At 38.9% G+C, this 25,002-nt stretch overlaps 1 protein-coding gene across 2 annotated transcripts in view; it reads left to right on the forward strand.

The window, feature by feature from the left end:
- The window catches only part of koi (Sad1 and UNC84 domain-containing protein klaroid), a 53,328-nt gene that overhangs the window by 17,359 nt on the left and 10,967 nt on the right, over positions 1-25,002 (forward strand). Inside the window, exons 3-6 of one of the 2 annotated variants that reach the window (XM_073988474.1) lie at positions 12,978-13,562; positions 13,638-14,107; positions 14,173-14,361; positions 19,418-20,779. In XM_073988474.1, coding sequence (XP_073844575.1) covers positions 12,978-13,562; positions 13,638-14,107; positions 14,173-14,361; positions 19,418-19,689 — 1,516 coding nt within the window. In that variant the 3' untranslated portion in view covers positions 19,690-20,779. Of the gene's footprint in view, positions 1-12,977; positions 13,563-13,637; positions 14,108-14,172; positions 14,362-19,417; positions 20,780-25,002 lie in introns of those variants that run through there. The other variant, XM_073988473.1, reaches the window with a different exon arrangement.

Genomic DNA, 25,002 nt, shown 5'->3' on the forward strand with positions numbered 1-25,002 from the left:
ATGTGGCTGGTGATGAAGAAAAATCATCTAAGTTTGGATATTTTTCAAAAATCCCATTAAAGCGGGTCATCCGTAAATACGCGTTCCAGATTTCCCTATTTATTTCAGTTATTTCAGTCGATAAGTCTTTAGCAAAATTGTAAAATTCAAAATCTATATTACGACACTTTACACAACACCATCTAAGCCCGTTAAAATCATGGTTGAGTGAGTCAGCAGTTTTTTCATCAATCCCAGCACATGTAGCATGCGAGTGATTGAGACAGAGCCAACACTCAATGGTTCTATCATTCTACCATTTGGGGACCAAACTGGCGGCGCATAGCTTACCATAGACACCTATCGCGTTATATGTGGTCAACAAGGTTTCTTTATCTGCACCCCAAGTGCTGCCGGCTATGGACTTGAGGACCTTGTTCCTATATTTCAATTTTTCGCGGATAGTTGCAGATTGCGCGGACGACGTGAGCGTAGCGTCGAATTTGACCCCTAGAATTTTGGGGCAGTTTGTGGTCGGAATTCTGCTACTATCGACCATCGAGCACGACATTCAACTCTCTTCCAAACTGAGCGGTCCATGTGGTGAACAGAGTAGCCATAGATTTAGTGACTGATATATGCATATTCCTCGCGTGGAAAAGATGGTAAGATCGGTTAAGGTTAGGAGTTCAGTCTTTCACAGATGTCATTAGGGAAGGTACCTCACGCATACGTTACGATCACAATGCCGTTTGGAGGGGACGGAATACAGGAGAGGTAAAGGTTAAGATGTGCTGGAGACATCACTCCACGTTGGGGAACTCCCTGTTTCACTCTACGGGGTTTGGACTTCGTGTTTCTGAATTCCACGTACGACTGATTGCCCAACTTTCAAGCTTGGCCGGAGGGTTGTCTTCTTAATGCCCTCAAACAGCGTGGATAAGTCAAGCTTTTGATAAATCAAGCGGTATCACAAGGCGGTCTCTGGTTGAGTCCTCGACAAATATGTGTGGATATGGCGTGCAGCGCTGTTGTCATGCTGATGATCGGCAACTGGATAACTATTTTTAACGCTGGGGAGGACTAAGGCCTCAAGGGTCTATGCACATTTTCCAGCCTTCGGGAACAATAAGGGTGGCAAGCGACAAGTTGAAAACTTTAGTGAGATTCTCCACTCCCGGGGCATCATGCTGTTTTAGCATTACCATGAAGATTCCATCAGGGCCCAACGCTTTGGATGATTTAGCGTTCCTAAACCGTAGAACCTTTGTTATATATTGTGGACAACGACTCCTGAAAAAAAGGATGAAGGAACTTTTGTCATGTTTAACGGAGAGTGGTAGTGACAGATACAAAGATGTGATGCGGGGGTAATTTTGTTTACATTTTGTGGAGTGCTTTCTTTGCGATCAGGGCCCCAAAACATTCTACGATGGTTTGCAGATATTATCTGAGGTGCAAATCATCCAAAGTGCTTGAACTTGAAGGAATTCCATTCACATTAACCGAGTTGGGCCTCAGGTCCCAAGCAGGCAGCACTTAGAAAGCAGATAAAGAAACCTTGTTAAACATATATAAGACTATAGGCCGTTCTGTGGTAAGCTTTGCGGTGCCAGGAAAGAATTTACAAATATTCTAGTATGCAGGATTGAGGATGCTAAGACCCAAACCGTCATCTTTTGGATAGATACCCCGCTCAGGAAAGATCTTCATGATCTATAAAGAGTGGTCCAAAGATATAAAAGAGAACCTCTGGATCAAGCCAAATATCAAGAAATTTTGAGTAGTATTCATGGCGCGATCGTCAGCATAAGTTGCTTCCGTTACACATATTGGGTGTTTCCGTAGGAATAATCCTAACCATTATATCGATACAAATGATGAAATGATGACCTGTCATGTAAAGTTTCAGGAGGGAAATGAAACGAATGATTCGACGCACAGAGCAACAGGTCTCCTTGGTATGGAGCCTTTATGCGATTAACTCGCTGGGAGACTCAAAAGCAGCAATTTTGCTGCGCATTTAAATTTTTGTTGGCCGTGAGATTAGGCTTATACGAGCGGATTCCGAAGGAACGTCTTTCAACACTGACGAGCCTCGTGTCTCGTACATATCATTAACATTACAGTCTGTTTAAGTGATTGCTTTAATGCCGACATTTTCGAAATAATCGTCGTATTAGGTCGTATTTCTTTAAGTTCCTTTTATGTTAGAGCTTCGGCTTGATCTCCCGGAGTTCCTTCTCTGTCATATGTGATGGATCCTTACCGACTACAGCAAGTAAGAAAGTATGAGTCAGATGTGCCAACATAGATATACCCTCAGCCTCGGATCTAAAGAAAAGAAGTGAAACCAATATTTCTGAGGTCTAAGGGGTTTTTTTTTGATTTTCTGGGCCAATTTCTCAGGTAGTATGGACTTGCCCCGAAAAAATTGTACCATCTTAACTAGGGGCGCATACACAACATGTTGCCAAAAATTTAAAAAAAAAACTATCCCAAAAAATTCCTTAAGCTGCACTCTTTCCAAACTTTGTGTGGGAGGTGCCCGAAAAAGAAGTCCGAGGTAGTCAATATTCGGACATAATCCGAGGCTGTAAGAAATAATACGATGCACAACGTTTGGACCAAATCGGTTTTTCGCTTCGAGGGTGGGTTATCTTTTTGGAGCTTTGGGGTCATTATCTCAGGAAGTAGGGTCAAATGCCTGAAATACTGCCTTATTTCCGACCGAATTCGTGAATGAGCGTGATGAGCTTCGCCGTACGAATAAGTTACACAACGTTAGAACCGTGGATAACGAACCCTGAACAAGTAAAAATGTATCAGTCGGCTGTGCCGACAGAGATATACCCTCAGCCTGTGTAAATTGAAACAGTTTTCCCCAAAAAACTTATGTATTTAGGGGGTTTCAAAATTTTGGGCGTATGAACCGAGAAAAATGTTGATTAGGATTAAAGTTCAAAAGTTTTGCGGAGGAGGTACTTGAAGGAATGGACCTACATAGGCCATGGGGGTGCCATAGGGGGTTTTTACAACCTTCGGGCTGTTTTCTCTAGAAGTATGGACTTGCCCCTGAAAAAAAAAAAAAAACGTTTACCATCGTAATTGAGGCAGGCAGTGATTCGATAGCAGGTCTTAAAGTGAACTTATCCGAAATTTTGTGTGGGGGTTTTTTGAACTTTCAGGCTATTTTCTCAGGAAGTATGGACTTGCCCCTGATGAAACTTGTACCTTCGTAAGGGGGACAGTGAATACAAGTTGCTACAACAAAAACCAAGGCGATTCGAGAGCAGGTCCTAAAGTGAACATTTCCGAAATTTTGTGTGGGAGGTACCCGAAGGAGTTTACCGATTGAGTCCATATTGGAACCTCATCTAAGTCTGGTAGAAGTTGTACGATGTGCAAAGTATGGACCAAATCGGTTACTCCCTTCAAGAGTATCGTGGGCACAAATCTTGCGAACATTTTCGAACTTTTGTGGGTGAGGTACCGGAAGGAGTGGACCGATATAATCCAACTTCGAACTTAAACTAAGTTTTGACAAAATATTGCGAAAGCCAAATTTTGGTCCAAATCGGAAGATCCGTTCGGGAGTTATCTTGCGCTCCAACCACTACACACGGTGTCATAGGGGGTTTTTTGTAACTTTATGGCTATTTTCTCAGGAAGTATGGAATTGCCCCCGATGAAACTTATAGCGTCGTATTGGGGCAGGGAATAAAAGTTGCTACAACAAAAATCAAAGCGATTCGAAAGCAGGTCCTAAACTGAACTTTTCCGAAATTTTGTGTGTGAGGTACCCGAAGGAGTGGACCGATTGAGTCCATATTGGAATCTCATCTAAGTCTGGTAGAAATTTCACGATGTGCAAAGTATGGACCAAATCTGTTACTTCCTTTAAGAGTTATCGTGCGCACAAAATTTACGAACATTTCCGAACTTATGTGGGGGAGGTACCGGAAGGAGTGGACCGATATAACCCATCTACGAACTTAAACTAAGTTTGGACAAAATATTGCGAAAGCCAAATTTTGGACCGAATCTGTTGATCCGTTCGAGAGTTATCGTGCGCACAGCAACAGACAGGACTAAATCAACTCCAAATTGTCTGAAACACATTTCGTCCAAACATACTTGGGGTCTAAAACCATCATTTCGATGAGGCACATTTTGCCCGTATGAAAGTGTATATACCCTCGTTAGCATAAATGCTGAGGGTATAAAAATGGATGAATGGACTTTTGTCATGTGGAGTGTGGTAATGACAGATACAAAGAGGTGTTGCTTACATTTTGTAGAGTGTTTGTCTTGTTTGCGATCAGGAACCAAAACATTCTAAGAAATAATACGCACTATTAGGCGAAAAATTGTGAACTTTTGTGGGGGAGGTACCGGAATAAATGGACCGACATAACCTATATTCGAACATAAACTAAGTTTGACAAAATATTACGCTACCAAAAATTTTAACCGAATCTGTTGATCCGTTCGAGAGTTATCGTGCGCACCAGCCAAACAGACAGGACTAAATCAACTCCTAATTGTCTGAAACGGTTTTCGCCCAAATATACTAGGGATCTAGGATCATTATTTCGATGAGGCACAGCCTAAAGTCTGAGGCTATAAAAATAAGCCTTTCTATTTTTAATTTTGTCTGTTATTGGTGGGGATGCCACTTGGCTTCCATATCTTCAAAAGTTTACATTATCTAAGAAACTTTCCATACTCCATTTTTACGATTTTACTTCCAAGTACATACACGCATAAGCTTCTCATGAACGAAAAACACAATTTTTATTTTTGTTAATATTAAACATAACCTTAGCTACAGTAATAATTTCGTATTTCAATACTAATTTCAAATATAAACAAAAAAAATCTAGTTTACCTCATAAATGACAACAACGAGACATCAAGCACACCACATGGTCAGAACAACAACAACAATCAAAACTTCAGCTAGCTATCAACTTTTAGTTTATAATAAAAAACGTGTATTTTTAATGTCGTGACAAAAAATAAATAAACTTTTTTATCGGAAGAGTTATAACGTAAGCAATAACGTCATCGCTTGGCAGCCCGCATTGATTACAATCAAACAATTCTAACACTTATAAAGCATGTTCTACACACTCTATCCTTCACATAACAATGCTTTTTTAATTTTTTTTTTAATGTATTTTCCAATTTTTGTTATAGACGTGACATAAAATCACCCACCTCCCAATTGCCAATCAAATGAAATAAGTTACCTTTGATTACAAACCGAAACCCAATTTAGCATGCTTAGGTGTCGTTTTATTTTTCAAATCAAATAACGATAAAGAAAAACTGCCGGTTGTTGTTGGTGATAAGCAACAACCACACTTTTTCTCAGTACAAGCCTTCATTTGGCGCGACTTTAGTTTGGCGTTTATTAACAGTTTTTTTTTTTTTTTTGTTTTTCTCGTGCTTTCAAAGCAATTTGAAATGAATCAACAAAAAGCTTGAATCACAATAAGGTTTGTTTTTGTTTACACTGTACCAACCACAATAATCGACTATTTAAATTCACCACATTCTTATAGAATTGTATACCTGCGCACTCCTCTAATCCATAATTATGTATGATGTCATACATTGTGGATTTTGTTTTGAATTGTTTACACTTTTAATGGGATATGTTTTGCTAACATAACTTCACATGTTGTGGGAGCGGATTAGTGAAATTCTTGTTTCAAAATTGTGTTTAAACGTTGTTTAGAAGTTCACTTTGTTAGCTTTATCAGCTATTCTCTTTATTGAGGTTTTCATTACCACTTAGTCCCATTAAAATCATGACGTAATTTCACTTTGTTTTGATTCTACGTTATAAACTATTTTTGGTTGGTTTCGGCCGTCATTAGTTTATTGGCCTTAAATAAATCACAGTAGCCAGTTCTCATTCAACCAGATCCCTCTTTCCACACCTCATCATTAGTGAAGTCGTCGTCATCATCGTCACCATGTCACAATAGCCAGCCTGCTGGTGAACGCTTTCACGACTACAGTCGTTGGCTTTTGTGTTTATTTTTTTTTCCTCCCATACCACATATTTGAAAATTCAAGGTCAAATAACACGTTTGAAAATGTTTCTATTCATTTTGTTCACTCTCGCACTCACACATAATTTATGTATTTTTTAATTATTTATTTATAGTTTATTTTTTATATATATGTACATATATACTTGTACAAATTTGTATGTACGTACATACAGATTTTTTTTGGTTAAATAATACTAAAATAATGATGATTTTTATACTCTAAGCCATTAGGCGGGCTCTCCGCAAGTACATACACTTTGATACCTCATCGAAATAATCTAAAACCCCAAGTTTGTGTGGAAGAAATCCGTTTTAGACAATTTGGAGACGACATAACACTACCGTCCGCCTTTCTGTCTAACTGGTTGATGTGCACGATAATTCTCGAATAGATCAACCGAGTTGGTTCAAACTTTGTACATCGTAATATTTTTCCAGATATAGGGGCTTTTTCTCTAAGACGATTCGAATTTTTAGTGAAACAGACCAATAGTTCCAATAATAATCAATCGGTCCATTCTTCTAGGGATAGCTCCTAGTTGTGCAGACCAAAAAAAACTAATTTTCATGTTTATTTTTTCCAAAAAACTCTGCTTTTGAAATATTTGTTGCTGTAAAATATTGCATAGTTTTATGGTAAATGGCTACCTGCTAAACCCTTTATTTGTAAAAGCGATTTGCATGTCAAAGCGATTTGCATGTATATTTTTATGGGTAATTTGTGAACTTAGTAATCTTGTCTTTAAGCGAAACAGAATTTAAAATCTTCAAAAAATTGTGAACTGTCAAAGTCAGAATTTTGAAAAATTTCCTTTTGTTTCCAAAATCGGGCAAACAAAATTAAAAAACTGTCTAGGCTAAAGAGGGAGGGTATATACTAGGGTTATGACTTTTTGACATTTTTTCTCAAAAATGATTTCCTGTAGCAGGGATGAATGAACTTTTGCCTAATAATCACTACAAATCGATTTTAAAAATATAATTTTTAGAAAAATGTATGAAATGAAACATTTTTTTCAAAAATTATTTTTTGTTTCACGAATGAATAAATATAAGCCTACTAATAACTATAATAATGTTTAAACAACAAAAAACATTGTTCCACAACATCCCATACGGGACAAGGGAGACTTCTCTCATATCAATGAGTGCACCCCGATTCATATTAAGCTCAATGATATGGGACCTACTGTTTATCGCCGAGTCCGAACGGCGTGTCCTAAGACACCACTTATAGAGAAGTTTTTCAAGGCTGAAATGCTCAGGAAATGTCGCCAACATTACTGAGGGGTATTTTGCCACCGTTGAAAAATGTTTGATGTTGCCTGGCCGGGGAATCGAACCACCGACCTTCTGCGTGCAAGGCGGGCGTGCATACCATTGCACCACGGTGGTACCCATAATAATGTTTATTTCATTCAAATATTGAAAACGGTCATGCACAAACCACTTTGAAAAAATTTTAAATTTTTTGTTTTTTGTTAAAAAAATTATATCTTTAAATAAAAGCGTTTACGACATTTTTACGATTCTCAGAATTGAAGAAAATTAGTGTGAAATGAATTTTATGTTTAATTATCTCATGTGACTCTAAAGTTTATTTTCAATTGTATATCTGCTTACAGTGACTTCAAAAAATTGTCCATAATTTTGATAAATTCAAATTTTAAAATCTTTTTGTGCGTGAGGTTTTTTCAGCGAATCACCTTATAATTATGATTTTATGTAATCTTATGGCAAAACTCATCACGCTATGATACAGGGATATGAGGTTGTAAAAAAGTCATAACCCTAGTATATACACTTTGATACAACCAACATTGTGCCTCATCGAAATAATGGTATTAGACACCAAGTATGTTTGGGCGCAATCCGTTTCAGACAATTTGATTTAGCCATGTATGTCGCTGGGGCGCACGATAGCTCTCGAATGAATTAATGAATTTGGTTCAAAATTTGGGTGTCGTAATATTTTGTCAAATTTAGTTATGTTCGAAGATAAGTCATATCGGTCCACTTCTTCCGAGATAACTATTGATGGGAGTAACAGAATTGATCATAACTTAACATATGATAATATTACTTCCAGGCGTAGATCAAGTTTGATCAAATTTGGAAAATTTGCAGTTTAACAGCCCGGCTCGGATATCTTCGAAATTTTTTGCAAAAAGTAATTCTTGTCAGCCTTGTTAAGATGGGTCATGTCCATACTACCAGAGATAATGGTGGCCCTTACTTACTTAGCTGGCCCATTACAGAACATTTGTTCCATAGGCCGAACTAAGAATAGATCTCCATTCCTCTCTATTTGTTGCTTCGCACTCTGGAATACCGCGCCTTTTCATCTCATCATCCACTTGTTTGCGCCATCTATTCTTTGGCCTGCCAATTCTGCGTGCACCGCCAAGCGGTCCGTATTTATACGGCTTTTTAGTGGGTTCATCATCGCTCATTCTTATGATATGGCCTAGCCAACCCAATCGCTGCATCTCGATACGTTTAACAATATTGATGTCGTTGTACAGCAGATACAGCTCGTAGTTCATGCGACGTCGATATTCGCCGTCAACGCAGATTGGTCCGTAGATCTTTCGAAGAATTTTTCTCTCAAACACACCAAGCACTGCCATGTCTGCTTGCGCAAGTACCCACGCTTCGGAGCCATACATCAGCACGGGTAGTATCAGTGTTTTGTAGAGCGTTATTTTTGTTTGACGAGATGTGGCTTTGTTTTTAAACTGCTTACTTAAACCAAAGTAGCATCTGTTGGCCAATACAATTCTTCTTTTTATCTCACAACTGATGTCGTTTGTTGTGTTTACGGAGGTGCCGAGGTAGACGAAGTCTTTTACTACCTCAAAATTATAGGAACCAACTTCAACAGTTGGTCCGATCTTAATGGACGCATTGCGCGTCGACACCATCAACTTGTTCTTCTCACCGTTTACCACCAGACCCACTTTAGCAGATTCTCCTTCGACCTTCATAAAGGTATCAGTTACTTCTTTTACTGATCGGCCCATGATGTCTATATTATCAGTATAAGCAAGTAACATGTGACTATTGGTGTAGATTGTGCCACTTCTTTTGACGTTTGCCTCTCGTATAACCTTTTCCAGCAGGATGTTGAAGAGATCACACGAAAGGCTGTCTCCTTGTCTGAAACCTCTTTTGGTACCAAAATCATCGGAGAGGTTCTTTCCTATTTTAACTGAGGACCTCGTGTCTGTTAAAGTCATTTTACAAAGCCGGATGAGCCTTGCGGGGATACCAAATTCCGACATGGCTTGGAGTACCTTTGAACGCAGCGTGCTGTCGAAAGCTGCTTTATAATCGACAAAAAGGTGGTAGGTGTCGATCTGCATCTCTTGGGTCTTCTCCAGGATTTGCCGCAGGGTAAATATCTGGTCAATGGTGGACTTGCCAGGTCTAAAGCCGCATTGGTATGGTCCAATTATCTCGTTGGCCATTGGCTTTAGTGGTTCGCATAATATCCCTGACATGATCTTGTAGGCAATAGGGAGTAGACTTATGCCCCTATAGTTAGACCAAACAGTCTTATCTCCCTTCTTTTGGACGGGGAACAGGATACTCAGGTTCCAATCGTCGGGTACTCGTTCTTCCTGCCAGATGGTGCTAACTAGCTGATGAATACACCTTATCAGCGTGTCGCCTCCGGTTTTGAACAGCTCGGCTGGTAAGCCATCGGCTCCTGCTGCCTTATTATTCTTCAGCCGATTTATTGCTGTCTTTACCTCATATTGGCTGGGCGGTATACATTCAATACCATCTTCTGGGATTGGGACTGTGGTATCTTCGTCGTCTTCGCTGCTATTGGATGCCAACAGTTTTGAAATATGTTCTTTCCATATCCTGAGTACACTATCTGTATCAGTTACCAAATTACCTTGCTGGTCTCTACAGGAGGATGTGCCTGTACCAAAGCCATCAGTTTGATGCTTGACTCTTTGGTAGAATTTTCGGACTTCATTCTGGCTCCTGTACATCTCGATTTTTTCACACTCCCGCTTTTCCATTTCTCTCTTTTTCCTGCGGAAAAGACGTTTCTCCTCTCTCCTTTTCTCCCTGTATTTCTCTCGTGCGCTACGCGTTGCTACGGATTGTAAAGTAGCCCTATGTGCCGCATTTTTCTCTTCGGTGGCAGCACGACACTCCTGATCATACCATGGATTCCATGGTGGAGGTCTCTGGTATCCAAGTATGGATTTTGCGGCTGTTTGCATGGAGTGGGCAATGCTTTGCTTTGGATGAGGAGTGCTTTCATTAAGCAGTTGGGCCAGTTGAGTGGATTATGATGTGGCTATCTGTTGTGATTGCAGCTTACCGATGTCTAACTTTCGTGTTGTGTCTGTTCGTACTTTGTTTGCTACGTTTAAGCGGGTGCGTACCTTTGCTGCAACAAGGTAGTGGTCCGAATCAATGGTTGCGCCTCGGAACGATCGTACATCCAACACGCTCGGTGAATGTCTTCCATCTATCACAACATGATCAATTTGATTTCTTGTTTTCTGATCTGCAGACAGCCAGGTGCCCTTATGAATATCATCGAGATGATTAAATCTGGTACTGCTAACTACCATGTTTTTTGCAGCTGCAAAGTCTATCAGCCTCATATCATTGTCAGATGTTTCACTGTGGAGACTGAATTTCCCGACTGTTGGGCCAAAGATATTCTCCTTTCCAATTTCGGCGTTAAAATCGCCTAGAATGATTTTAATGTCATGGGCAGGGCAACGGTCATATGTTTCTTCTAAGCGCTCGTAAAATATATCTTTGGTCTGTTCGTCCTTTTCTTCAGTGGGAACATGAGCGCAAATAAAGCTGATGTTGAAGAATTTAGCTTTTATTCGAACTGCAGCAAGTCTTTCATTAACTGGGGTGAAGCTGGATACCAGATGTTTTAGTCTCCGACTTACTACGAATCCGCAACCAAACTCATGCTTTACGTCATGGCAGCTATAATAGAGTGCGTCACCTTTAGGTGTTTTTGTGACGCCTTTCCCAATCCATCGTATTTCCTGTATGGCAGTAATATCGGCCTTGTACTTTTCAAGTACGTCTGCCAATGCGAAGACTGCACCTTCTCTATAAAGAGTGAGAACATTCCAGGTGCAGATTCGCAGATCATGGTGCTTAAAACGTTTGCGGCGTTCGTCAACTTTAGAGGGGTTTGTTTTTCTTTTCTTTCGTTTTTTCATGGTAGGCTGTTTTTTCTAGGGGAGGGTTACTAACCCGACGCCCAAACACAAGTTTTTAACGTTCTTATGGGTGAACGCGCGGCAGTTCCCCAGGTGACACCACGGGGAGGTCAGTGTCCACTTGGGATGAAAGAGGGACCAAGATAAATCCTGGGCTTTACCATGTTATAACCGGTCAGGACCGTTGCTTGGTGGTCCTAAAGCTCCAAAAAAGCCTGTCGTCAGCAAATGAACTGGGTAGTACGTAATATAACCCTTGAAGAGAGAAACCGATTGGTCCACACATTGTACATCGTATTTTTTCTTACAGATTCGGATTATTGACTACATCGGACCACTCTTTCGAGTATCTCCACAGAAAGGTTGGAAAAATTGCACTCTTAGATCCCGTCTGGAATTGTTTTTAAATTTGTTGGCACATGTTGTGTATGCGGCCATTGTGTCCATTGTGTTCACTTCTTTTCTTTAGGTCAGAGGCTGAGGGTATATCTCTGTCAGCACAGCTGACTGATACTTTCGTACATGTTTTCCTGAAGGTTGTCAAGGCGTCTCATGTTACGACTGTACAATTATTTTCGAGAGTAAGTTCATACTTCTTGAGATAATGGCCGAAGAGCTCCAAAATCCTTCCGAATTGAGGACAAAACTCTCGGGTAACTCCCTATGAAAAAATTGAGGAGGGAGGCGCTGCCAAATTTTCGGTCTCCTAATATAACAATGATTCTTCTAAGACCGGTTTCGACTAGCAGCCAATGACTCTCCTTGATTTTCTTTCTATTCAGGACCAGCTTTGTCAATAATTGCCACTCAAAATTCTTCATCGGGCATCATTGGCCCGGTCTGTGGCATAAGTGTTTTGTGACATTGGCCATAGGCTTTAGAGATCGCTTCTACAGGCGAGGTGCCAATCTTCTCAAGGATAGCTGCTTAGGAGATCGAAGGATTTACTCTCTAAGAAACCATAGTCTTTTTGGGGCGAATTCTGCAGGCCTTCGGAGGAGTGAACACGCATAACAGTTTTATTCTGCAGAAGATGCTTCTTTTTCAGACAGCCCAGCCAATTTAGTTTCCTTGCAGCCTGTGGTCATGCCCAAAGCCAACTGTCTTCAGATTTACCCGTGTCTTTCGGGTTTGAGTTGGGCTTAGAAGCAAACCCCTTCGCCAGTTATTCACTATTAAGGATCTTGCTTGGTTTTGGGGTAAGCTCTTTGGCCTTTATAGTATCTTTCGACTTGGAGCTCTCCTTCGGAACATGCTTTGACTTAGGAGGAAGGTCATATCCACCTGAAACTCACATCATGATGCATGAGGATAAATTCCTTCAAAATTTTCTCATGAACCTGAACTTGTTTCTGATGGAAAAGGGACCTTTCTCAGAGTGATCCCTTCCCCCGAATTTGCGGAGATACAGCACATCAATTTGTAGCCTGTGTTGATTATTTCATGACAGACATTGGAATTATGGGTCCACTGTTTCTAATAACCACTCCACAAATACATAAAAATTTACGCTGGCAACTTTCAGAACTTCTTTTATAACATACGAAAATGCCATATACTTTAAAAATTAGAGATTTATTCATAGTCCATTTAGGTCCATCACTTCTCTGTTAATGGTTGTTTGGCACAGTCATAGCCGATTGATTCTTTTTTAATTGTTTTCCCAAAAAAATCAGTTCTAAAAAGTTTTCTCATTGTTATTTCATTGCAGAACCATTATTGAAGAAACCGTAGAGGTAACATCGTCATCATCGGTTGAGGGGACTGGAAAGAATAGTCCATCCAAAATGACACAAACCAAAATCAAAACATCAGATTATTCCAGTGATGATAGTCCTGAGAATAAAGCAAAAACAACTGGAAGCAGGGCTATAACATCTGCATCCACAAATTCCCAACAGTTAAGAAGTCAAACTGCCGGCGTAACAGAAAGTAAAACCACCAGCACCAGTACCACCACAACCGTTGTAACAAAGACCAAAAAATCTGGTGGTAGTGTGGCCACATCAACACCAAAAGCAAGTAATTTTATAAGTCATTTTGCTTCACAGTTTTCTTCAAGAGGTAGGGGTGGTGTTGGTCATGGTACTAAAGCATCTAAATCACAAATCGATACTCAATTTGAGGAGAGAAATGTCAAGGAGCACACACAAAATGTGCTGAATAGTGAAAAGGAGCTAAGTAAAAGTAAATCTTATCTAAGTGGATTCTTGGGTAACTCTTTTAGTGTGGATAATTTGGATGCCAGTGATCATGTTGCCTATTTGGAATATAAAAAGGCAGGAGAATATTGGAAGTAAGTTCAATCATCAAATATTTTTTTATGGTTACACGCTTAATTAATGAATGCTTTTTTGTAAACTTCTTTCAGAACAACACCCAAAACAGATTACACATATTCCGAACTCTCTCCACATCGCCGTGAATTAGCACCCGGCATTGTTGCCATGCCAAATATGTCCCGCAAATCCCTGGAAAATCATCATGAACGTATCAATTACATGATTGAACGTGATCCTGCCCAAGAAGAATACATACGTCGTCGCTATGAATCTTCCAAATACACACAAAATAGAAGGGCTGCAGAAAAATTGGCCTATGATTCGGGTGATGAAGTTGATTATGCATATCGTAAAAGCGCAAATCTATATAACCGACAATACCAGCAGCAACAAGAATCATGGTTAATGCGTTTTATTACCACAATTGTCACAACCTTGACCACAACATGGTCAACAATTACCGGATCAAATAGTGAACAATATAACGGGGGTGTGGGACGTTACACCACCAGCTACAGCAGCAGTATGTATCACACCAAATTGGCAGAAGAAGATAGAGGTTGGTTGTTGTTGGGAATTTTATATTTCTCTGTTATTAATTCAATGAATTTATTTCTTCTGTAGGTTTCTTTGGTTCAATAATTTATGGCATCACCTCGGCTTTTGCCTATTTCACACGTAATCTGTATTTGTTTATATCATCGGTTTTATGTTTGGACACTTGGTTGCTGCAATCTTCAAGTGCTGATAATAAGAGCAAGAAACGTTTCCTGTTGTTTTTGTTGATGCTGTTGCCATTGTTATTGTTAGCGGGTAAGTTTGTTGTGTTTCTATACGTTTTTAGCAGCAAAACAGTTCCTTGGTACTCAGTAAATTTTGATTGTTCATAGCAACATCCTTTAAGAAGATGAACAGCAAATTTTCCGCAATATATAAGGACTGGTGATTGATAATGATAGTTCCATCTTGAGCTATGTTCTTAGTTGCCTCTTTTCTATAATAAAAATATGGCTCATTGAAATAATGGCTTTAGACCCCACACCGAATACGTTTTATGTAATTTAGAGTCGATGTAGCCATGTCCGTCCGTCTGTATGACTGTCTTTCTTTGCTATCTACCATATTGTGATTAGAATGGTACTGCAACGAAAGCACGCCACTGAGTTGCTGTTCTGGAAGAATCTTTGTCTTCCAATTCAAAGCTTCATTGTCAGCACTCAAGTGTTGCCGCGAGGAACTTGAGGACCTTCTATCTACATCTCAGCATGTCGCAAATAGCTGTGACAAGCACGGATGTCGTAGACGTGCGTCGAAAGTGACCCCTGGAATGTTGGGGTAGTTAGTGGTCGGAATTCTGCTACTATTGCGCGAAAAAAGGTTGTAAGATCTGTTAAGTATCATCCGAATACGTTACGATCTCAATGTCATCTAGAGTGAGTGGAATACATGAGAGGTACAGGTTAAATAGTTCCGGAGATATCATCCCACGTTGGGCAAATCCCTGTTTCAGACTACGAGTATTGGACTTCTTGTTCCTGAATTCCAAGACAGGCGTCTACACAATTGGCCGGAGGCTCTGTTCGAAGCACTAAAACAGTGTGGAGTGCTTGACAGTATCAAAAGCTACTCATATTCACAAAAGTGAAATCGGTCTGTACAATTCACCTTTGCTGGCATCTCCTTGTCTGGCTTCAATAGCGGGATCACCATGTCCATTTTTCTGACACCGTGCACGACAGTTTGATAACTTTTGGTGAGATAATCAACTCCCAGTTCATCCAGCTGTTTCAATATGATCGTGGAGATTCTATCAGGGCCCAACGTTTTGAATTTTTTTAGCGTTCCTGTGCTGCGATTCTCTAACTCATTTTTTAAGTTACCGACAAATATCGGCAAAATTAAAGCGCAAAATTATGAATGAAAAGTTCAAATTAAAGTTGATAGCACTTTTGCTATCGGTAGAGTAGTTTTTATTCATCACTAACTTACCTAAAAATATCGTTAATTACCGAATGTATAAGCACTTTAATTTTACCGATTTTTGTCGGTAACTCAATAAATGTGTTAAAGAATCCCACTACTGTTGGCGTTCGCAAAGCATCCATTGTAAATTGTGGTGGTTCCTACTTGGCATCTGAGGTCTGATCTGATGCCGAAAAGGGGATCTGATTCTCTTCGCCCTGTCACTCCCGGGGTGCTTTACAAACTGTCGATTAAAATAACTTGCGCGCCTCTTGGGAACGTCAGCAAACATCCTTCTTCTCAGGGTTCAAGAGTGATTTAACCATTGCCCACAATTCACTTATTCCGGTTCCAATGTTGCAACCCTTCTGATTATTTAGCCACTTGTTTCGCTTAAGCTCACCCACAAACCCGTTTATTTCCAGTGTCAGCTACCTGTCTCTGGGGTCATAAGAATACATATAGCGAGCGGCTGCAGCAGTGAATATGTCTTGGAACGTCCTCTCTGCTTCCCGACATCACAAAGCTTGGCAAATTTCTCAAGTGGTTATTAGAGATCTCTCTGAAACTAGGCCAATTAGCTTTCCCATGATTGATGTGAAGGTGCGGCGTTCAGACGTGATAAAATCGTGCAGTATGTTGATGGAGACAATTATGAAAAGGTGACGTCATTTGTTAGACTATATCTGGCGAACTGACACTCTCCGCTTATTCTGGTAGGTGTGTCATCATTGACCGCGCAAAACGTAGATCAATCAATCTGCTCAGCCAGAGCACCAAGACCAGTCGGTTATTACCTTTCAAAAGCGGGCTATTTCTCGACAGGATGTATACTTTAAGCAACACTACCTCGGCAGTTTCACACCTGACTGCTACCCCCCATACATTCCATATATGGGCCATTAGAGCCCTGCTCAGGCGACAAAGACCTGTATAGAACAGGCTGGTAAAACAGGAAAATTAGTCCTCTTCTGTTGCGATTCTCCTCTGTATTTTGTAACTACCGCAACGCTGTAAGGTGTAGTTGCTATTTATCTTGGTTCTTCCGACTTATCAAGTCAACTATTTCCTCGATCTTACCTCGGAGTCCATTGCAATTAAATTACAAAGACGATGCATTTTTAAGAATTGTGTGTGGTTGGGGGTGTGGGGAGTCTCACATTTTGATAACGACGATTCACTGGAGCCCTGAGTAGTTCCTCACATGAATGAGTCCAGAGTTTTTTCTTTTTTATATATACCCTCAGCATTTATGCTAACGAGCGTGTATGCACTTTCATACGGGAAAAATGTGCCTCATCGAAATAATGGTTTTAGACCCCAAGTATGCTAGGACGAAATCCGTTTTAGACAATTTAGAGTCGATTTAGCATTGTCCGTCCGTCTGTCTGTCTGATAACTCTCGAACGGATGAACCTATTTGGTCCAAAGTTTGGCTTTCGTAATATTTTGTCCAAACTTAGTTTAAGTTCGAAGATGGGTTATATTGGTCCACTCCTTCCGGTACCTCCCCCACAAAAGCTCGGAAATGTTCGGAAAATTTGTGCGCACTATAACTCTTGAAGGGAGTAACCGATTTGGTCCACACTTTGCACATCGTGAAATTTCTACCAGACTTAGATGACGTTCTAGTATGGACTCAATTGGTCCATTCCTTCGGGTACTTCCCACACAAACTTTCGGAAAAGTTCAGTTTAGTACCTGTTCTCGAATCTCTTTAATTTTTCTTGTAGCAATTTGTTTCACTGTCCCGCTTACGACGGCACATGTCTCATTAGGGGCAAGTTCATACTTCCTGAGAAAATAACCTGAAAGATACAAAAAAAAAACCCTATCACACCGCGTGTAGTGGTTGGAGCGCAAGATAACTCTCGAACGGATCAACCTATTTGGTCCAAAATTTGGCCTTCGTAATATTTGTCCAAACATAGTTTATGTTCGAACATCAGCTATATCGGTCCACTTCTTCAGGTACCCCCCACAAATGTTCAAAAATGTTCGGAAAAATTGTTCGCACGATAACTCTTGAAAGGATTGACCGATTTGTTCCATACTTTACATATCCTAAGGTTCGACTAGGGACTATGTTTGTCCACTCCTTCGGGTACCTATCACACAAAATTACGGATAAGTTCACTTTAAGACCATACTTCTTGAGAAAACAGCCCGAAAGGTGTAAAAAACAAACCCCTATGGCACCATATGTAGTGGCTGGAGAGCACCGATTTGGTCCAAAATTGGGCATTCCTCATATTTTGTCATACTTTCAGTTCGAAGATGGGCAATACCGGTCCACAAGTTCCGGTACTTCCCCCGAATATTTAAAAATGTCACTTAAATTATACGATGACCCACTGAAATGACTAGTGGGCGCGATATATATCGAAAAGATATGACTCCCAAAATAAGATCCACTTCCATAATGGACTATGTCGGTCCATTCCCTTAAGTACCTGCTCTGCAACTCTTTTGAACTTTAATCCTAATCCATATTTTCGTCGGCAAGTTCAAATGTCCAAAAAAGGACACAAAATAATGAAAATACCATAAATACATTCATCTGACCGTAGATGAAAGTTTCAATTCACACAGGCTGAGGGTATATCTTTGTCGGCAAAGCCGACTGGTACTTTTTTTACTTGTTTTTTTTTTTTTTTGCTTATTTTGTGTTTGTTTTTGGCGTTTTAATATGTATTTTCCTCTTCAGACCACGGCAAGAACTTGGTATATAAGCCTACTGTTTGTGGGCCACCTAGGAATCAACACAGCAGAAGCGCTTTATTGGAATATTTCTCAATTGTTTTCAAGATGGCAGTAACCGCTCTCATCAATGCGTAGGCAATTAAAACGTGTTGCTTTGTAATTATCTCATCAATTTTTTTTAAATCGTGAATGCGAGGCTTTTGTCGATATTGTCCGCCGCATTTTTGTTTAACGGGTGATCCAAAAACGGAATTTTTGATGATTTTTTCTAAGAAAACTACCAAACTTTGTTGGAAGATTTTTTTCATATGAAAGAGCACATTTTAATCCAGTGTCCGCTTTTTTTTTTGTTGAAAAATATCTTGTTTTTTTTTTTTTTTTTTTTTTTTTGTAAAAGCGTTTAGGGTTGCCAACTCTAGGTCGAGAACTAATTAACAGATCGTCATATATTTTTGTGGGCTTATTTAGAACATAAAAGTCTAGTCCTTCACCAATCGATTTTTTACTGAAATGGTGGACCATAAAAGTCAACATTTTGGCTTAAAAAACTTACGTTTTCTGGTCATAAAACGGTCAAAACAACAATTTTAAAAATAAAATCGAACGATGAAGGACTATTTGTTGATGTCCTTGATAACCCAATTAAATTGAATGGCAATCGGTTCATTAGTTTTCAAGCTAGAGTTTTGACCGATTTCAAAATGTCATTTCGAGAAAAACACGTTTCAGCATAAATTTTCCCTTTCAACGTTCATATCTCAGGCAGTAATGTTCCAATCGACTTGACCACTTTCTATGCTAGCCCTGCTTTAAAATAAGCCGATAAAAAATGTTTCGATTTTCTGAAATTTACAAGTGGGAGTCACTCCTCAATAGGGTTATACCAAGGTTTACAATTGGATTTAAGATATTATGTGCTGATCTTAATTAAAATTTACTGAGTGCCAAATGAAAATTTTGGTTATATAGGGTTATACCAAGGATTTAATATATTATGTGCTATTCTTAATTTAAATTTACTGAGTGCCAAATGAAAATTTTGTTTTGTTCGATTTAAAAAGTATTCAATTTTATTTCTGTTTGCATGTTATTTTCATTTATTATCTGATGACAACTACTCCCTCATCCACTATGGCTGAAATATTACATCTAATACAATTTGTTTTTGTATTGTATCGTATTTTTTATTTCCAATTTATTTCAGGTACTTACTATTATCTACATCCCAATGAACCTTTCCCTCCTAAATCATTTTCACAATTAAATTTCAAATTACCCGAATTACCTAAAATCGATATATCCGATTATGTAAATGAAGAAAAATATGAAGTATACAAACGGGAGGCTTTTAATCGTATCGATAATGTACGCGATTGGTCAGCAGATTATTTTCTATATTTAAAAACGGTGTCACAAAACATCATAGATGAGGGTCGTAAATTGTTTCAAAATGAAGACAATGTTGAACGTGTTTGAGCTGGAAATATTTCAATACGTATATAAATTATTTTTACAAATCGCTTATGATTTAGTTAATCACATTTTTTCTTAAATTAATTTAGAATTAGTTTCGATTTTTTTTTGGTTTACAGTGATGTTTATTCATTTTATGTTTCGTTTTTTTTTTTTTAAGAAAGAAAACAACCACGTGAACTTTCTCTTTGATTTTACTTCATATTGGAAGTAAGTCTGTCTCTCCTGTTTATATGGAGTTTTTTTGTTACAATATATGTATCTATGTATGTGTTTTCAATTTTGAGGAAATCTAGATTTTTAAGTTTTTCTAATTTTTTCTTAATCTCCTTGTGCCATTCTTAATATTTTTTTTGTGAAAATTAAAAAACAACTTTTAAAATTGTATTTTTGTTGTACAATTTTGCTTAAACATTTCTCATAAGTTGCAAATTTCCAATTTGTTGGCATAATTTCTATGCCTTAAACTTCCCCATGTTGTTTTCTTTCTTCTATAGTATTTTCTTTCATTTTTTAGTATTTTTTTGTTAGTATTTTTTTCTTTTGTTATATATTTTTTGTTATCATTATTTTTTAGTTTTATGATTTTTTGTTTGATATTTTTATTTTTTCCGTGTTTCAATCCCCCCAACTTTGTCTTATGAATACTAATATTTTTTTTTAATTTTACATTACTTTTTTATATTTAGGCGCGTAAGTAGTAGTTTTTAGTTATACAAATTTTTTTCTCGCTCTAAAAAAACGTACAAATTTTTTGCATTTTTTCGGTTTATATCGATTTTAGTTTAATTCCTCCTTACAAAAGAAATCATTTCCATTAGCCATCCATAACAAACAAAAATCCCTGCCATATAAAAAAGGTTTATACCCCTCCCCATATCAAACCACCCATAAAGGAAACTAGCAATTTTCCAAAACCAAAATCATCGTGCAAAGCTTTTAAAGCAAATTTGGAGAAGGATAGAGTGTTATAACCAAAACCGCTGCAATATATAGAAATATATATTTTTTCTCTCTCTTAATATTAATTACAAAAAAATATCATTTTAGTTTTAAAACACATTAATATAATCGTATATTATTATAAAACATATTATATAGTTTATTTTTTTTTTCAAAATTTGTGGATAAATTTGATATGCTTGGATAAATCAATGATGAAATATTTGTTCGTTAAACATTTCAACCTTCCTAATTCATATTTTCGCTTCTTCTTATTTGATTTCTCTAAGGATTCTATTCAATGGATTGTCTAGTTTGGAGGCTTCCTTACTACAAAAGGTCACATCCACCTTAATATCTGTCGAAACTTTTTCGGCTAGACGTCACAATTTTGCTACATATATTTTTAAAATCTTTCAAATCCGTAAAAAACTTCTCAATAAGTGTTGTGCTATGCAATATTTGCTTCGGTTGTAGCAATCAGACCAAAGAGTACAAAACCCCGTGACTTCAAAAGCTGGCGGTGTCTGCCTTGACAAACTTTGGAAAGGACTTCAAATTTCCACAGGGAGTTTTCTATTATTTCGATACAATAAACAATTCCAAAAAAAAGTTTCCCTGACCTGTCTATGATTCGATAAAGGACGGCCACACCAATCCATTCAGTAATATTTAATTGGAACATTTACCTCAACGATCGCAAGAGTTCCCATTCTTTATTATCACGAAGTCTATCACGAATAATAAAGAATGGGAACTCTTGCGATCGTTGAGGTAAATGTTCCAATTAAATTTTACTGAATGGATTGATGTGGCCGTCCTATATCGAATGATAGGCATGTCAGGGAAACGTTTTTAGGAATTGTTTATTGTATCGAAATAATTGAAAACTCCGCCAGCTTTTGAAGTCACTGGGTTTTGTACTCTTTGGTCTGATTACTACAACCGAAGCAACGACTGGAAACCGCTCGATTGTTAAGAAACGTTTCTCAGCATGAGGACATTTACTTTTAAACGTCAAATCAAAGGCTCAGTTGAATATCACGGAATTCCGCTACTGAAACATCATCTGGTGGGGTCCTGTCAAACAATTTTTTGTAGTAATCCACTGCCATTCTGTTGGCGTGCTTTTTAATCCTTTCCCTCACCTTGTTACTTTTAGTGGATGAAGATTTGGGGAAGAGGTCTATCTCCCCATACATAGGCCTCATCCACCAGAACATCCTACTTAGGAAGGATGGGTCTATCGGCTATGAATGATGTTTCATTCCCTAAGGGTGTTGCACTCTGGCTGCCTAAATTCATGGTATCAATCTCATCGTCAGACAGACGGTTGACTTCCCAGGTGCTCACGGGAGAATTCTCCCGACCCAAACCGAGATTTATACTCTCCTTCAGTAGATCCAGCAATTTCCTGATCTGAGTATGGATTGCCCTGCTAACCTACGTTTATTGTAGAATTGTTGCTCACTGCTGAAATGGCGTCCATTGTTTACAGAGTCCGTGGTTATTACTGTGGTCGTCTATTTCTATTTCATTTGTTATCATCCATGAGCATTTTGTATACGGGGAAACTGAGGACCTGATAGTATCTTGGCAACTAAGCCTGTTCCTCGTTGTTGTTGTAGCAGCAAAGAAAGAAACGTAACGGCATAAATTTGATGCTGGTTGGTAGGTTGGCAGCCGCTGGCCTTGGGATTGCTTTTACTCGTTGGGGTGCTCAAGAAGTAACAACGAAAATCTGTTCTAATACTGTCGTTAGCTTACTGAATACCTAAGAACAAGCATAGGCACGTTATACACCCCTGCGCTAGGAGATTTCTAATTGGTGGGAGATCAATACCTGGATAAACAGCATAGCGTTATAGTCACATTCGGCGGGGGACAAAGGTCGGCCTCTGAGAAATATCTAAAATTTTATGAAAGTATAAAATATGTTTACCATATGAACACGTAACGGTCGCCGTCATTGTGCAATGGTCCGCCTTGCATGACGGAGTTTGATTCCTCCTAGGTCAGACAATATCACATTTTGGACGGTGCTAAAATAACTTTCAGTGTTTTGTTGGCGACATTTTCTGAATATTTTAGTCATAAAAAAGTTTTTTACAAGTGGTGTTTCACTCGGGGTGCACTCGTTGATTGATATAAGATAAGTTCCCCTTGTCCCTTCTGGAATGTTTCGTTTAGTTCGATTAGGTTAGGTTAAAGGAGACGCGTATCTGTCTTAATTGACAGTTACTTCATTCGGATACCTTATGGAGCATTGGATAGCGACATAGTAAATGCTCATCTTCGCATAGCCTGCAGTAGTCAGCATTTTCGGTTCTTGCCAATTTGTAAGACATAGCTCTAATATTGCAGCTTGTGCAGCGGGTGCCACCGTGGTGCAATGGTATGCACACCCGCCTTGCACGCAGAAAATCGTGGGTTCGATTCCCCGACCAAGCAACATCATAAGTTTCAACGGTGGCAAAATACCCCTCAGTAATGTTGGCGACATTTCCTGAGTATTTCAGCCATGTAAAACTTCTCTATAAAGTGGTGTCGTAAGACACGCCGTTCGGACTCGGCGATAAACAGTAGGTCCCATATCATTGAGCTTAATATGAATCGGGGTGCACTCATTGATATGAGAGAAGTCTCCCCTGTCCCGTATGGGATGTTTGTGGAACAATTATATATAATTATGCCTACTGTTAATCTGAAATCGGTCTTCTTTAGCGAAAGTAGAGGTTCTGCGTTTGGAGAGGAATGGCCAGATTGTCTTCGTTTTTCTAAACTGGCTATCCTTGTTCCACCAGCCGCATGAAATGACACACAGCTGGCTTGATTGAGTTTTCGATAGTAGTATCTTTTAACTTGTCGACAAATCTTCTGGGACCCAGTTGATTTTAGGTATGACTTGATGGAGTAGGATATAAGTGATTTGAGGAATGCTTTACTATCGACGTAAACAGTCACAATTTCGACTTGAAAGACACTACAATTTTCATTGAACTTTAAAGCGAGTCGAGGAGGTCGAGGTGTCACCTGCACCTGTTCCATTCTCCATCTTTAATCCATCGGTATAAATCTCTATACCGTCTAGAGGTGGTATGTTGTGGGTACAGGATTGTGCGCAATTGTTTGTTCGAAGTTCATTTGTGGTGATATGTAACCACTTAATCTCTCTCAGTGCTCATTGGCACTTTTGTTCGACTAAGGGGTAGTTTAAACTATATGTAAATGTCATATGACATGAAATTTTCCATCGTTATATATTCGCTAATATGTGTAATATTGGAGATTTTCCTTACGCCATTTACTCTGTGCGTCCACACCAGGAAAAATGTAAAAAAGAACTACGTCTCCACATTGCCTCCGTGGGTAAATATGGAATGTTTTTATTTCGTGTCATATGACATTGATAGATAGTGTAAACTACCTCTAAGAATCGCAGCGTAGCCATGTTGATCCCTGGGCCACATATTATGCTCCTTGAGATAAAGAGCACTCTTGGATGCCTGATTCTCTACAACAAGGACTAACGGAATAAGATCCAGTAGTGCGTTAAGGTCAGCCTGAGGTGTGCTCTTTGTAGCACCACTGATGAGCATTGATCCCGCTCTTTGAACTCTGTGTAATTCGTGCCGATATGATTTTTTGTCTAAAGTGTTCCACCTGGCCTTTAGAAGGTCTTCTTTCCACGGTAGTCCTTAAGAAGGTCTCAAGAGTGAATGCTTCATGGGGTTTTCTATCTTTAGAAGTCCTTAAGAGGTCTTCTATCTATAGGAGACCTTAAAAAGTCTTCTTTTTCCTTGATCGATATTTTCTCATACACAGGAAACTTTCTACCAAACCAATGTCTTTGAATAAAACCATTGTCTGATACCGCCGACGACTGTAATCCTATTCTGTACCAAACTTATAGTGTCTACAACAACAAAAAATTAATTTTAAACGAAGAACCAATAGTGCTAATGTTTTCTTTAGGCGCAGGGAACATTATCAAAATTATTGTCCGATTGGTCTCCTTCTCCCAAAAACTTTTTATTGAGCAAGCTGTCAACGAAACTATGCTGTTGTGGTTTGCGCTTCCTTCTAGGCGATCTGATCAATCACATTTTGGACCATAAATCTGAAAACACATGCAACGTTTGGGTAAAATTTTGTGTCGTTTTGGTCGTTTTTACACTGTTCGGCATGATGCCGAAAAATTCTAATTCATTTGAAATATATCAACGCTGGACTTTGATGTTGGCGTCGCCCTGTTGTTGTTGTTTTTTTCTTAACGCCCAACACAAAACTTTACTCAAACGTTGGATGTGTTTTCAGCTTAAGGACCAATCACATTTTGGGCATTGTGCAAAATTGGCTAAGTACCAGGAATAA

Source organism: Musca autumnalis, unplaced genomic scaffold (assembly GCF_047663935.1).
Source record: "Musca autumnalis isolate F117 unplaced genomic scaffold, ASM4766393v1 scaffold_5, whole genome shotgun sequence".
NCBI classification, from domain to species: domain Eukaryota; kingdom Metazoa; phylum Arthropoda; class Insecta; order Diptera; family Muscidae; genus Musca; species Musca autumnalis.